At 40.1% G+C, this 16,392-nt stretch overlaps 1 protein-coding gene across 3 annotated transcripts in view; it reads left to right on the top strand.

Annotated features, from left to right (window-relative positions):
• Positions 1-9,263, top strand: part of PMEPA1 (prostate transmembrane protein, androgen induced 1) — a 76,143-nt gene extending 66,880 nt beyond the window's left edge. For 2 of the 3 annotated variants that reach the window (XM_006125338.4, XM_075901141.1), the window contains exons 3-4: positions 3,348-3,401; positions 3,507-9,263. In XM_006125338.4, the coding sequence (XP_006125400.2) occupies positions 3,348-3,401; positions 3,507-4,055 (603 nt within the window). In that variant the 3' untranslated portion in view covers positions 4,056-9,263. The remainder of the gene's footprint in view (positions 1-3,347; positions 3,402-3,506) is intronic. The other variant, XM_075901140.1, reaches the window with a different exon arrangement.
• The last annotated feature ends 7,129 nt before the right edge of the window (positions 9,264-16,392 follow it).

Genomic DNA, 16,392 nt, shown 5'->3' on the forward strand with positions numbered 1-16,392 from the left:
CTTTCCAGGGCCACTTTGTATTTTCCTCTCTATATTTAGAGATGAGACATAAGGTGCTGCTCATGCACCATAGTGAAGGGTGCTGTTCAAGGCCCCAGTCCTGGAGTAGTTAAGTACAGTGGTGGGCAACCTGCAGCCCGGGACCATGTGTGACCCACGGGGGTTCTGTGTGTGGCCCACAAGACATTTTGTTTACCGTTGCCCATGCCCAGGGTTGCCAGATTTCGTTGGTTTTCGTCAGTGTCATTTTTTTTCCTACCAGTATTACGAAAGCGACAGGCATGTAAAGCCAGGCCATATGAATTGAGGTGAGTGCTGATTGCACCCAGCACTGGGAGCATGCGGCTCTCCCTCTGCATCCAATCAAAGCGTTGTTATGGTTCAGTGGGCACACCCCGCAAATTCTAGGCACGCAAGTGCCGTTAGCAAAATGCCCTCTCCCAAGAGACTGTCTTGGTTGCAACTATCTTGCGTACCACTGAGATGGAGGGCCACTAGCCTACGTAGCCCCTTGGTGGCTAAGCACATCTTTAACTTCATTGGGGGCAGCTCAGTTGTTCACCAGATCAGGCCATGAAATGCTTAAATAGAATGAATTAAAATAAAAATCCACGCTCAAACCACTTCAGACGTTGATCTAGAACTGAGCTGTGCAGCTCCTGCTCGTTCACTGCTGAGATTTCTGGTCGTTGCATTTTAATGCTTTTCCTACTGTGCTAGTTCCTCTTGGGCATCGTGTGCTTGTATTTTGGTAGCACCTAGGAGCCCTGCTCATGAGCCCCCCTGTATAGCGACTAGTACAGAACCTTAAAGAGTTTCATGTCTGGAGACTGCAGGGCAGAGCTGCAGAGAGACTTGCCGAGCCCCTGGGCAAGGTGGAAGGAGGCCTAGCGCTGTGCCTCTGGAAGGGGCAGGACCTCAGGTGGAAGGGGTGGGACTTGAGGTAACCTCCCCCAGCCAGCCCTTTAGGGGCACCTAGAACAATCTGTGTAGGTGGTGATTTAAAGGGCTCGTGACTCCGATTGCTGCCACAGTAGCAATGGCATCATCCAGGAGCCCCAGGCCCTTTTAAATCAGTGGGCCCTGGGGCAGCTGCCCCCTTTGCCCCTCTACCTCCCAGTTGGCAGCCCTGCTATAAGGGGTTGGGAGGTGAGGATTCCAGGGGGAGGAAAGTCCTGAAAGTAACTTAGTTCACTTAACAATATTCCTCCTCCCCTGTTGAAAGCTGCCTTATCCAGTGCAAAGTCAAAAATCCTACCTCAGGGTGTAGCGCTATTCCCTCTGCCTTGGCGAAAGCACTGGCCTTCATGCAGCATGGCAGCCGCCCGTATGGAAACAGGTTGACATCACTGCAGGGGAAATGGAAAAGCAGATGGGATATTGCAATGGCACTGCCCACTGCTAAGTTAAATATAAAATATCGAGCATACGGCAGTGAGGCAGTAGCCGCTCAGGAAGTTTGCCATGAGGCGATTGCAAAGTAAACACTCAGCTGTTTCAATGTGATTCCCTCCACTGCCCAGTGGTTTCAGATTCCTTTTAATCGAGGTCACAAGACCTGAAAGCCAGCAAAGTTTTAATCCGTGCATACAGCTACAGTGAACCTAATGCTCAAAGCCATATTTTGGCTCTGTGTTCATCAGTCATCCTCCTGTTTGTTGTATCTCTTCTGTGGCATTCCTTTCCTGGCCGTACAACATAATCCCCTGCCTCATTTTGAGAAGAGTGCATTTGGTTACAAAGAGCCAGATCCTTAAATGATTTAAATTGCATATCAATTTAAGTGGTTCCATTGGTTTGAACAAGATATTTCTAAAGATTCAAAAGTTCTTTGGTATTTTGAGGCTTCCTTTCCCCTGCTTATTTTTGAGTGTGTGTGAGAGGAGAGAGAGTTTGTTTCCAGACTAAATTTCAATCTGTGATGGGTGCAAGTGCTCGCTGTAGTTTTGGATGTTGAGGGAATTTTGCCATAGACTATCCTTACAGGATATCACTTCCCGTAGGCAAAGGAAGCCATATACAATCGAATAGACTAAACAATTCGTGCTTGTATAGACAATTACGTATTAAGTCTCAAAATGCCCTATAAAAATTGCATTGCTCACAACTGCCAGACATGTTCAGCTGCATTGATATGTGGTATGAAACTAAAATAATAGATCCATTATCTTTAACTCCAAAGTACGTAGTTGTCATAATACTTAACCTCTAGCATTTCAAAGAGAGACACCCTAAAAACCACAGAGACGTGAAAAAGAATCTGGGACAACTCTTTTCCATATAAATTGCTGAGGGGTGTTGTTGTTGCACTGATAACAGAACTGCCTTAAGATTTGTGTGCAGAAGCAGAGCTTCAGAAGCAAGTACTTAATTGGATTCTTAAAGAATCCAACATCACAAAATATGCTTTTCTAAAATTGGGGAATTAGAGAGAGAGAGAGGGAGAGGGAGAGGTGGTGTGAGGAAACGGGAGTCCTCTAATTCAGAATGCACTGTTGGATAACACATAAAATGGCCACTTTTGTACAAGTTAGTTTTCCTCCTACCTAATATAAACATTTGTAATTATTTTGAAAACCCTACAAAACCCCATTTTGGCACCTGAGTTCACCCACATGGATCTCAGCATTGCCACAACCGCAATTTTATCGTCAGTCTTACTATATTTGGTTATTTTTATTTAAGCCCCCAGACTATATACAAATTTCCAACCCTTACACTTGCAGAGAAAAGTTTGAAAGTGTGAACTATAACAGCTCACATAGCAGAAAGAAATACAAGGAACCTTTTAAAAATAATTAATTTTAAGGTAATCCCTGCATTTTGGAGGCTTGGCTCTTGATTTTGGAATGCCTGAAGTTGGTGATACGGTAATCTGATTGCAGAACGGAGGCCAATGGTTTTAACGCAGACAGGGCTAAACATGCCTGAGCACCAATAACTGAAACAGACCTCCAAAAAAGAAAGAAAAAAAGGCTCTAGTGAAAAAGGGAGTCACACTGGCTGGTGTTGTTTTCACTGTCCAATCCAAACTCTAAATGAAATTTAACAAGAAAAATAGAAAGCATAAATGATGAACATTCTATTTCAAGAATTCTTTCAGTGTTAATAATCTAACACTCTTAATAATGCAAGTAAGAATATTGACTGTTTTTTTACAACCTCCGACCAAGTTCATCCCTCTCGCAAATTATGTGGTTTCATTGACTGCAGCTACATCCATTTACACCAGTGGATGTTCTGGCCCAGCATATAACTTGATAGAATTCCTTTGAAAATATTTGGCAGTTTAGACACTGGCTGGACAGGAATGATTCTCAATTTTCTTTCTATTCTTTCCAATGTAGGAAGGAAGTCTGTGGCCTTCAGAAAGCACAGTGTCCGGAAGTGGAGTAACAGAGGTGAGGATAAGGCTGGCATTGCATAATTACCTCATCTATTTGCATGTGGGCTCTGATACAGGCTGCAATGTCCCCAAACTTACTCTCTCTCCCCCTTGTCTTCAGCAGCAAATCTACACTCCAAGACCCGCAGACAGACTAGCAGTGCCATCCTTTTTGCAGCGGGATCGTTTTAATAGATTCCAGCCAACGTACCCCTACATGCAACATGAGATTGACCTCCCTCCCACCATCTCACTATCAGATGGAGAGGAGCCACCCCCTTACCAAGGACCCTGCACACTACAGCTCCGAGATCCAGAGCAACAAATGGAACTAAATCGAGAATCGGTCCGGGCCCCTCCCAACAGAACCATCTTTGACAGTGACTTGATAGATAACTCAGTGTTTGGAGGGCCTTGCCCACCCAGCAGTAACTCTGGGATCAGCGCGACCTGCTACGGAAGCAATGGTAGAATGGAAGGACCACCGCCGACCTACAGCGAAGTGATAGGTCACTATCCGGGATCTACGTTTTTCCAACACCAGCAGAACAACAATGGCATGCCTTCGATACTGGAGGGCAGTAGACTCCACCACTCGCAAATTAATGGCCTTGACAGCACAAACGCATGGAACAAGGATAAAGAGAAACAAAAAGGGCACCCCTTTTAAAAAAATCAAACATGAAAAGTAAGAACACGCTGCACTTCTCATTAAAAGAAAAAGAGAGCGTTGGGGAAGATGAGCAAAAAATAAGAAGCCCTTCCCCCATCACTCTGTGTATAATATTTACTTGTTATGTCTGGTCTGAATGCACAAGCCAAGAAAGCTTGCAAAAACATTTCTTTATTGAGCTGCATCTAGAAGTTTAAAAAGGAAAAAAAAATCAACCGTAGTCCTTCATTTTTTGTTGTCGTTGTTTCTAGTTCAGCTGTGTGTGTGAATGCTTTTTTTATTTCACTTAACTTTAAAGAAAAAAATATTTGCACAAAAATGTTTTGTTTAAAGATCTGCAATATATATATAAATATATATTAAAAATAAGAGAAACTGTATGTGTGAGGATCAGGAGTATTTTTGTATTAGAAGAGGCCTAGTTAAAAAAAAAAGTTTTGTTGTTTTCTGAACTAGGAGAAAAAAATGGCAATTTTTTGAGTGCCAACTCAAAAAGTATGTATTACATTGTAAAAAAAAAACAAAAACAAAAAACAAAACAAAAGAAACAGAAAAAATCAAAAGCAGGGGTTTAGAGTTATTTATATAAATGTTGAAATTTTGCACTATTTTTTAATATAAATATGTCAGTGCTTGTGTTGGTCAAAGCCTCTATCATGTCTACCACAAAACTGTTAAGGGATACATTTCAAAGTGAATAACAAACTAGCTGGAAGGGGGTGGAAAATCCTAAAGTTAAAGACACTGTCCTGGAAGGAACATTGCAAGAGAGACTGCATCTTATGCAAATCTTTAATTTCCATGGTCACCCGAGTGTTTCCCATACAATACAGTCTTCTACTGAGCAGTTTAATGATAGTTACTGCTTTATACATTCCCTATAGAACAAGAGGAGTTTGTGTGTTTGCATGTATGTTACCAGTTAGGATTATTGGAGTTAAACAAAAAAAGCTCTCAACACTTCTGAGAATCAAAAACAATGGAAGCAAACAAAAAATACTTGAATACTTGATTTCCCCCCTCTCCCTTTTTTAGAAACTCTCTAGCCTTTTTTTTATTATTTTTAAGGGGGAAAGGAATAGACAGTCTGAAGGAAAACAATGGCTTTTTGTTGTTGTTGTTTTTAAATATTAAATTGAAGGGGTCCATTTTGAGAGAAAGTGAGAGTTATAGAGGTTAACGTGAGTAAATTGGTAACACAACTGAAGTCTGGCTTTTTGGATAGGTTTTTAAATGGGACACTGAAAGATGCTGAACAGTCTGTAGTTTGTTCGTGTCACTTTCATATGATGTTCAACTGCAAAACTTTATTTGGGATAAAAAGAGTGCGGTTATATTGCATAAGTATCTGCAGTCCTAGTATGCTGCCTCTGGTTGTTCATTGTTTTTCTTTTATTATGCTAGAGAAAGAGAGAGAAAAACAAGAGATGGAAATTAATCTGCTCCTGTGATGTATTAAATAAAAGCTAACAAAACCATGCTGAATGCTTTAGAAGCAAAACCCTTTACCTCTTCTGACTATTTCTTCATTCAAACAAGCATCATCCCTTGTCCCCAAAGTCAAGGTTCCACCCCCGCTAACCACCTCCTCAGAATCATTGGATGTTTTTAATTTATCTTTGTTTCATAAGCATTTTGTCTTACTATGCTATTGTTTACATTTTTCTATTGTGTAGATATCTGATAGACGTTTTACCCTTGTGGTGAATTTGTATGTGACAGAGTGAAATAAGGAGAGAAAGAAAGAAAGAGAGAGAACACATAAGGGAATAACTGTTCTCTCTACCTTGTGTGCAGATATTATTAGCTAGGCTACACTTCTCCATTTGCTGGGAGAGGATATCTACAAATGTGAGGAAGGGTCAGATGGGGGAACCACAAAGAATGACAGTTTTACAAGGAGATGTAACTACATTTTCTGCAGGATGCTAACTAGTAGAGTAACATAAATGAAAGATATAAAGGCAATAACTATAAACTATTGTTAAGCAACTTTTCTATTACTTGAAAACAGACAAACCATGAGAACAGTTTTGAAGTTTTGACCATTTGAACAATATTTATATATATTTTAAAGAAGATAATGAACAGATGAACTTGAAGTTGATCATTACTTTGTTTTGCTTGTGGGTTTTTTGTTTTGTTTTGTTTGTTTGTTGTTTTTTGTTGGGTTTTTTTGCTGAGTAGCAGTCCTTTACCTTTGCAGTATCAATACCTGTTTTTCCACAGCCTTTTGAAATCTTCATAGCTTGATAAGTCACGTCACCTAAATTTTGTTGACCTTCAAAACAAGAAAACAAAACAAAAAAAAACAAATCATGAAAAGAAACAAATCTAGTTTATCACAAAAGATACAAAACTGATGAATTTATACAAGTTTTTAAAATTTATCTTTCCTTTATGTAACATGTCTATTTAGTGCCTTATTAAAGAAACAGTAACCTTCCCTTTAAAGAGGGAGACAGAAATCTTTGATAGTGTCATGAGTTACTAGGGTCAGTGTCCTGACCTTTAAATTCTTGCATTAAATTTTCCCATTATGTATTTAAAAGGGGTACTGCTTCTTTAAATGCTCCCTTTCACACACTAGACCCAGTTTGATGTGCCTAGCCATGTAAGGTGCTCCCTTTCTGCCATTTGTTTTCATGGACTGTTTGTAAGGTAACTTGAATACATTTATGCACATATCCTACTCCAGTGGGTAGGAAACTGTGGTGGATATTGTAAATGAGATACCAACCAAAAGACAAACTGAAATATAATATCTACTGCCCTCTTGAGCCAAAATGCGTGAATAGTATTGTTGGTTTTTCTTTTTTTGTTTGTTTTGTTTGTTCTGTAGTCTAACTAGTTTGTTTGCTACAAAAATGGTTACCTCAGCAGGTTTTGGGTGGAGTGTGCATCACATCTAAAACTATATAGTAAATATGGAAGCGTTATGGACTGGAGGTTGTTAAGTAACTGAACTGTCTTGTCATTGCAAAAGGAGAGTTAAAGTGCCCCCCAAAAACCTATAAAAATCATTCAGAAAGATAACTGGCTCTCCGGAAGGGACTGTCTAATGCAGGTTGTCAGGAGAGTGTTCTAAAGAGAATGTTGCAAATAGAGATGGTCAAAATTCAGAAAATCCCATTTTAAACTTTTTTTAAATAAAGATGTTCACTTTTCCATCCTCCTCCCTGACTTTACTGCAATCACTTCCCAGGTAGAGTATTTTCCTATTTCTTGAATGGAGAAGCTATGACAATATAAACAGGAAGGTTCAAAACATGGAATTTTCAATGGAAAGGAATTCCTCTTTCAACCCAGGTATTGTATGAGGACAAAAAGGATCTAGCTTTTCTTCTGACAAGGTGTCCTTTACTTCCATTACCAGGGATTTAGATAAGAGTATATATGGAAAGATCCTAACCAATCTACAACTTCAACATCACTTAAACCTTTGGGGTGAAATCCAAGCTCCTCTGAAGTCAATGACAAAATGTCAGTTGACTTTATTGGAGCCAGCACTTCACTCCAATCATTTTCCCCCTAAATCCTCTTTCTGTTTTGTGTAATCTATGTATTTTTTTTACCAAAATACTCAAGATCGTACCCAAACCAATTCCAATATCCTAACAGGGAGTTAGGAATTATGGTCTAATTTTTTTGGCTCAGGGTCCATTTCTATTGAATACTGATGTCCCATATCATCAGCAAGTTAACTAAAGACCAACTGTGCGCACAACAGCTGATGTATTTTCACTCTTGGTTTCTCCCAGCCTTTCTACAGATGAGAATTGTACTTAAACTTGATCATGATCCTACACCCCAGAAGGGAAAGGGAGATTTGCTGTTGATGTCAATGGAAATGAGAGAGGAAGAGCTTGAAGCCCTTTAAGAAGGAGCATCCTTTATATTGTTTATTTTCATTTAACAAAAGCAGAAAAAAACAAGACATTGCTTATGCTTAGCAACCTCTTGTCCCAATCTGCCTGTTTGCTAGAAGTTTGACATGTTAGCTTTAAAGTCATGTTACCTTTTTTTCTTTGTATCTTATAGTAGGGCAAACTGCATTCTTCAGTAAAGTGCCACCAAAACGTAGGGCACATCTGCACAGCAGGGCTAAAGTCAGAATAAGCTACGCAACTTCAGCTACATCAATTGCGTAGCTTAAGTCGAAATAGCTTATTTGGGCTTTTGGCGCTGCCTACACAGCAGGAAGTCGAAGGAAGAACACTCTTCCTTTGACTTCCCTTACTCCTCATGAAATGAAGTTACAGGAGTCCGAGTAAGAGATCCTCAAGCTTGATGTTATTTCAAAGTAAAGGCTTGTAGTGTAGACATGCGTTTTGTTGTTTCGGATTAGCATTAGTTATTCCGAAATACCACTGCTGTGTAGACAGCCTAAGTGAATTGCAATGTGAATAAGGATTTTTAAATAAGGATGGCAAGGAAGAATGGGTTTTATTTGGTTCAAACACTGGTAAAACTAAGTTCCCTTCACAACCCTTGATTTCAACAGTTGGAATATCAGCTTTACTAATCTAGTGCATTGTTTCCTTAAGTATTTTATAATCCATTTGATCTTAAGTGGGGAAGTAAGGAAAACTGATTGCTTTCTTGGGAAATGACCTTTTTTTGTATGCATATGAATCTATGAAATTGCACTAACGGCTATACTGAAAAAAAAAAGCCCAACATTTTTATTAAGGGTTGAAAAACAACTAAATCCAGATGTGTGGCATAAATAATGTTAGTCAAGAACAGAATGAATTTTTATTCTCTTCTGTCAGCTCAGATTTTCTATGTACAACACAAAGCTACAAAAAAATTTTTTTTCCAGAAACTGTGCTTCAAATTTTTGCTGTACTATAGAAGCTCATGAAGGACGGCATTAAAGTCCTAATTTGCCTGCCTTATAGTCACATTTCATTGTATTGATATTTTCTTAAACTTCCAGTTGCATTGCTTTGGCTTTGAAGTTTGTTATAGGCAGTCCTGTATCCTGAATTCTGTTCCAGTTTAAACTTATGTAAACTATTGACAGCACATGCAATGCAGTACTTATCTATATTTTGCTGTTTTAGTATGAATATGTACGCTGATGCCAATTTACAAGAATCTGTTGTAAACGCTTATTGTGTAACAGTAACCAATAGTGGCAATTATATGTCATTCTAAAAGCTGCAATACTTATACAATAAATTTTACAATACTTTGGAACATTTGTTTTCACCTTTTGCTTTCTTAGCCAAATTCAGAATTTGCCAACATAATGTACTTTTAAATGCACTTCCCAAACTTTTGAAACATTGGGGAAAAATACGTCCTCAGCTCTGTATTTGTATGTAGGGGAATTAGTCAGTAACTAACATTCTTACTGGGCTAAAATGATAAGCCAGCATATGTGTTTGACACTGTGGTTTTCAAATTAAGCTGTAGTCTGCTCCTGATGTATTTGCATGCTAAATGTTGCTTTTGTTTTGTGTGCTTGCATGCACATGGGTGTGTCTGTGTGCAAGGTGTTGTTCTCCTCGGAATATGCAGCTTTAATTGCAAAAGAAGCATTCCTGTTTTGCATTATGACACCAATATATACCATCCTTGTGATCCTGCCTTTCCTACAAGAGCATTGTTGATGGTGAGAACTTCTTAATTTGAGTAACCATCAATCAACGAAGAACTGTTTAGATTGATTTAAGTCTCAAGCACAGATAAATTGTGTGACTTGCTTCCTTTGAGGCTGTGGTCCACTTGCAGTGATCACATTAAAATGATGATTAAAAACCTAACTGTTTGCAGGGTTTTCTCTTTAACTTTCATAAGGAAGTTCTGAATATCTGGGTTCAGCTTTGTGGGATGTACCAGAATCTATTTTTTCTCTTAAAAGTGTGAAGCATATAGTAACTCGGCACTTCCATAGCATCACTCATCCAAGTGCCTCCCACGCTTTACAAATGTTAATTAACCCTCCGACCAGCCCTGCTCTATTGATGGTGATACCGACACTTCATAGATGGCTAAAGTACACCACAGAGCAGTGGTGGGCAACCTGTGGCATGTGGGCTGCATGTAGTCCATTGGGGTTTTATGTGTGGCCCGTGAAATAAATTTGTTTCCTGCCGTCCACGTACAGAGTTGCCAGATTCTGCTGGTTTTTGTCCATGGAGTATTTTTCCTTCTGGTATTACAGAATCATAGAATCAAGAGCACCTAGAACTGGAAGGGATCTCGAGAGGTCATCAAGTCCAGTCCCCTGCCCTCACGGCAGGACCAAGTAGAATCATAGAATCAAAAGAGCACCTAGAATTGGAAGGGACCTCGAGAGGTCATCAAGTCCAGTCCCCTGCCCTCACGGCAGGACCAAGTACCATCTATCATCCCAGGCAGATGTTTATCTAACCTGCTCTTCAATATCTTCAATAATAGAGATTCCATAGCCTTCTTTGGCAATTTATCCCAGTGCTTAAAGACCCTGCCAATTAGGAAGTTTTTCCTAATGTCCAACCTAATTCTTCCTTGCTGCAGTGTTACCAGTGTGACACACAGGTAAAGTACGGGCATGTGAAGTGAGGTGTGTGCTGATTGCACACAACATTGCCTGTGAGAGCCGTGCACTCCCTCTGCATCCAACAAAAGTGCCACTACAGATCAGTTGGCACACCCTGCAAACATAATGTACTTTTAAAATCAGATTGGTGGTTTCTTACTGGAGCACAGGGCTGGCCCAAGGGTTTCTGGCACTGTTGGCAAACTATTACTTTGAAGCCCTTGCTCCCCACCATTCACTGTTGAGAAAACAGATTTGCACACCCTGCAAATTCTAGGTATGCAAGCGTAGTGAGCAAAACTACCCTGCCCAAGGAGACTGTCTTACTGGGCTGCAAGATCGTCGTAACCGAGATATAGGAGAGCCATTCATGTGGCCCATTCACTAGCCTAAGTTGCCCATTGCTACCACAGAGGTTAAGAGTAATATTTCAAAAGTGAACACTGGTCACAAACACCTCAGGTTTTTGGGTTCCAAGCTTGGGACCCTATGACTCTACTCTTTGGAGCAACTCCCATTGATTTCAACTGAAGCTGTGGTTGCTCTGCACTTCAAATCAAACTGAGAAGTGGGCACACAAAATCAATAATGGCTCTTGAAGACCTCAGCCTTGATGGCTTGAAACAGATTAATGACAAGAGTCACAACTCCAACCTGCTAGAACCCATTGCTTATCATCTGCTTAAGATGTTTCTTTCCCACTTAATAAAACTACATTGCAGAAAGTGCTTCTCCCTCATCTCAAAGTGTCTGAAAATGTGCATTTGAAAGTTTGCTGACCTGGCATTTCTACCCCATGCATTTTTATTAAGTTATCAAAGACTGGTCAGGTAAAGGGCTGACACATTAAAAAAGTTAAATACATATGGGAGTCAGAATTGTCTTAAATTGTTCTTCTTTCCATTCCTGGATATACAAAACTCTACTCCAAAGAGAGTGAACCCAGAACTGGGTGTGCACGTGCAAAGGGCCCAGGTATGAAAGCAAAGTACTCAAGTATGTGAAAATCCTTTAGTAATTCAAACCAGGCTAATTGGTCCGGAGGATCATGGAACATTGAGTAAGACATTGGGCACAGTGTTGTATCAAACATCAAAGAGGCAATAAATACACCATTTCCGGTCCTACACGCTATTGATCAGATCACATATTTAGAGCAGCTGTTGATCAGGCACTCCTTGCAGAACTTGATTTAGCAGCATCTATCGCCTTTTTTTAAAATCAGATTGGTGGTTTCTTACTGGAGCACAGGGCTGGCCCAAGGGTTTCTGGCACAGTAGGCAAACTATTACTTTGAAGCCCTTGCTCTCCACCATTCACTGTTGAGAAAAATGAGAAGTCAAGAATGGAAAATGCCCAGTAGTGACACTCACTGTTTTGGTTTCTGGCCAGCTGTCTTCCTTCCGAAGAAGCTGAATTCTGGGAAGCTATGAAAATCTTTATTCTTTGATACGGAGCGGAGTCTGTTTTTATGTTGTAACCCTTTTGCAGGGCTTTACTGTTACTTTAACAGTGATAGTCTACAACACTGCTATTTTTTGTGACGGTACACACCGGTACAGCGTACTGGCACCTTTTTTTGGGAGCATTCGTGCCGCTTTCCCCTGGCACAGCCCCCTGCCTGACTGACTCCTTCTGCAGGAACAGCAAGATGAAACTCAATTTAGTATGTTTTCATGAATTAATTCTTTAAAATCAAAGTAATAAATGGCATATACAAATGTCTCATTTTGATTTTTATTTCAACAGTCTATTTATTTATTTCAACATTATTATAAAAGTTTATCACAAATTCAATAGAAAAGGGTTTAGGAGATTCAGTAAGAAGAAGGGTGGGAGAGGCATTTTTCAAATTTACTTTCCTCAAGAAATGAGTACCGGCACTTTTTTATTTATTTATTTATTTTTTTACAAAAAAAAAGCACTGGTCTACAATAAATATACACTCTGAATCTCACAAATACTTGTTATTATCATAGAATCATAGGCCTGGAATAGAACTCAGGAAATCAAGTCCAACCCCCTGTCCAAAGCACTCTCCTTTTACAATCTTGCTAAAACCTCTTACCAAATTTTTCAAGTCCAATACAATGTGCATTCTTCATGGGCACAGCGTCTTTGGGATCACAGCTCATAAGAAGAGTTGTTGCAGGTCACTGATCAGCCTTCACTAAGCGGTGAGCAACACTGACTCAACTGTGTGACTGGCCAACACTGGGCTACTGAGAATGACTGAACTCCCAGGCTGCAAAGCCAGGCGGTGCTCTTTTGAAATAACTCCTGCTTCTGAAGCTATTCATAGCGCTATTTCAAAATAGTTATTTCAGGATTTATTATTTCAAAAAAACACATTTTGAAATAACTCCCTAGTGTAGACATGCCCTTAGGGTGCGTCTACACAACAGGGCTTAACTCAAAATAAGTTACGCAAACTGAGCTACATCAATTGCATAGCTTATTTCAAAATTGGGAGTACCTACATAGCACTTATTTTGAAATAGAGCGCTCTTCCTCCAACTTCCCTTACTCCTCGTACAACTAGGGTTTCAGGAGTTGGAGTAAGAAGTCCTCCAGCTTGACAGAATTTCAACTTTATTTCGAACTAACTGCCTGCTATGTTAAAAGTGGACTAAGTTGCTGTGTAGACGTACCCTTAGTGGGGTGGGGAGGCAAAATTATTGTAAATAAACTACTCTTCTCAAACAACAAGGGAGGCTACTGTACATTTGATAGGAGAGAGATTATTTTAAACCTTTTTTCTGAACAGTGGAAACAGTTTTTAATTGTGATTCTTAGACACCACAAGTAGCAAGGGCCTTGTTTTAAACTTTTAAAGACTTTAAAAAAATCAATTCAACCTTATCCAGCACTTCCAACACTGAGACTATTTTTGTTAGATTTCTGCATCTCCCTCTGGGTTTGCTTGCTGGAAGGTATTTGTACCAAACTTGAAAGCATCAAAACTTCACAGCATCTATCTCTTTTTAATTTACTTTTTTCACCCCTCAATACTTTATCTTTCCAATCATAACCTAGACTGTTTTGCACTGTTGTTCGTTAAAGCTTCCAGAAGGCATCGAGATCTTCTTCCTCAGGCATAGAGTTAATCCTTGTTCCCATTGCTATTTGACAGATGATTCACTTCTCATGTAGTTTTGGCACTTCTAGCCACGTCGCTGCCTATGACTGCATTTCATCATTTTTTGTTCCTGGAGGCAGCTCAATTTCATACCCAGCTTTAGCAACTCTCTTCAGTCTTCTGCTAGCATTGCCTTCTCCCCAGGCAGAGAGATTGGGCTAGGGTAGGACATAGGGTAGGTAACACTTTGTTTGTGTTTGAAGAGATCTCATACACAGTGTGGGTTAATTTCTGCAAGTTCAGAGAGTTAGAGCAACTCCACACTTCCCACAGCCCTGCCTTGATCTCCTTCCAAAAAACCTGTAAAGCTTAATCCTATGCAATTAAAAGAGGAGGGGCGTCTGGAGAAAAGTGAAATTTATATTACTTGAATTTCCCATGTACTCACATGCTTCACGTACCTGTATAACCCGAAAATTAAATGTGTCACCTTCCAGGAGTTGCCAATAGAGGATAATAGCCTACTGCTGCTACCAGCTAATAGACTCAGAGGGGCAGCCATGTTTGTCTGTAATTTTAAAAACAATGAGTAGTCCTGTGGCACCTTAGGGGATGTTATTTTGAAATAACAAGGCGAGCATCCACACTACCAAGCCTTTTATTTTGAAATAATGGGCTCGTTATTTTGAAATAATAAGTCCTGCTTGTGAAGAGGAATAAACTTATTTCAAATAATTATTTTGGGAGTTATTTCAAAATAACTTATTTCAAAATCTAGTTCTGTAGACATTACCTTAGAGACTAACAAAAATATATAGCATCATGAGCTTTCATGGGTAAGATCCACTTCATCAGATGAGTTGGAATGGAAATAACCGTAACAAATATATATAAAACAGCAAAAGAAGTCTCTGTCAATTTCAAAACCTGTGTTAATTAGGCTACTTAAGTGGGCGGATGTGTCCCATTCATAGCTTTTGCTTTGAAAATATGGATGTTACAGGCAGGAAAAATTGGCTTTGTAATGTGCCAACCAGTTAATGTCTTTATTTAAAACCAGGGAAACAGTGTCAAATTTATAGATGAATTCGAGTTCTGCAGCCTCTCCCTGTAAGGCTATGTCTAGATGACAGGCTTCTTTTGGAAGAAGCTTTTTCTGGAAGAGATCTTCCAAAAAATCTTCTTCCGAAAGAGAGCATCCACACCGCAAAAGTGCAGCGAAGAAGCTATTTGCTTTTTTGAAAGAGAGTGTCCAGACTGAATAGATGCGCTCTCGCATGAAAGCTGTGATTCCTATGGACAGAATGGCCACCAGGGCACATGTGCTTTTTCCTCTTTCCTCTTCTTCCAAAAGAACTCCTTCTTCCCCATCTACACATGCCTTTTTGCAAAAGAGCTTTCAGAAAAAGGCTTCTTCCTCATAGAATGAGTATTACTAATGCTGGAAAAAACCTCTCTGTTCTTCCAATTTTCTTGCAAAAGAACGCGATTGCAGTGTAGACATACCTCAATTGGTTAGTGAAATTCCTTTGTAGAAGAATGGCTACTTTTAAATCCATGATTGAGTGACCAAGCAGGTTAAAATGTTTCTCTGCGGCTACGTCTAGACTGGCATGATTTTCCGCAAATGCTTTTAACGGCAAAGTTTTTCCGTTAAAAGCATTTGTGGAAAAGAGCGTCTAGATTGGCACAGACGCTTTTCCGCAAAAGCACTTTTGCGGAAAAGCGTCCGTGCCAATCTAGACGCGGTTTTGCGCAGGAAAGCCCCGATCACCATTTTTGCCATCGGGGCTTTTTTGCGCAAAACAGTTTTTAGCTGTCTACACTGGCCCTCTTGTGCAAAAACATTTCTGGAAAAGGGCTTTTGCCCGAACGGGAACGTCAAAGCATTTGCGCAAGAAGCACTGATTTCGGACAGTAGAATGTCAGTGCTTTTGCACAAAATCAAGTGGCCAGTGCAGACAGCTGGCAAGTTTTTGTGCAAAAGCTGTGGCTTTTGTGGAAAAACTTGCCAGCCTAGAGACAGCCTACAGGTTTATATGTTACCATTTCTGATGTCTGATTTGTGTCCATTTATTTGTCCAGCCCAAGGGACTTTGTATGGAAGGGCATGGAGTCCTGTCCATATTGATGATCACTGGTGCAAGTTGTTATTCATTCCTCTCAGCAGAAGAAGCTGAGGACAGAATGATAGAGCCTTGAGACTAAAAGGGAAAGAAAGGGAGAAACCTAGAGCTGGTCTCTCCTTGGATTTCAACCTATCTGGTCCCACCTCTCAATTGTGTTTGGGTGTTTTGGTTTCAGTTTGGCTTCGGTTTTTAAAATCATCTGGCTTTCTGTGGACTGCCACAGCTGCCTTGCCCTCTCTGTACTGGACTGGGAATTTACACTGCCTGCTGCAGATTCAGATCAGGGTCGCCTCTCAAAACACCGAAAAGCATCCTTCTTCCAATAGCATAGAATCATTTTGTCACCCGCAGGGATTGAAATCCTTCTGAAATAGGATCTCTGCTAACAAGGTAACCTGCATTAAAGAGTAGTTTCTTTAAAGAGACTCCACAGGGACTCTTTGCTGAGAGCAGTGGGGAAAAGTGCCAGTATTATCCTAAGTTTCTTTCTTTTTCTTTTTCTCCGTGTGTGTGGCATGCGGCGGGGAGGTGGAGAATGTTTTGGATCCAAAGGAAAGTTCTTTTTAATCATGGCCAAACTAACAAAACCCTGGC

Source organism: Pelodiscus sinensis, chromosome 18 (assembly GCF_049634645.1).
Source record: "Pelodiscus sinensis isolate JC-2024 chromosome 18, ASM4963464v1, whole genome shotgun sequence".
Taxonomy (NCBI): domain Eukaryota; kingdom Metazoa; phylum Chordata; order Testudines; family Trionychidae; genus Pelodiscus; species Pelodiscus sinensis.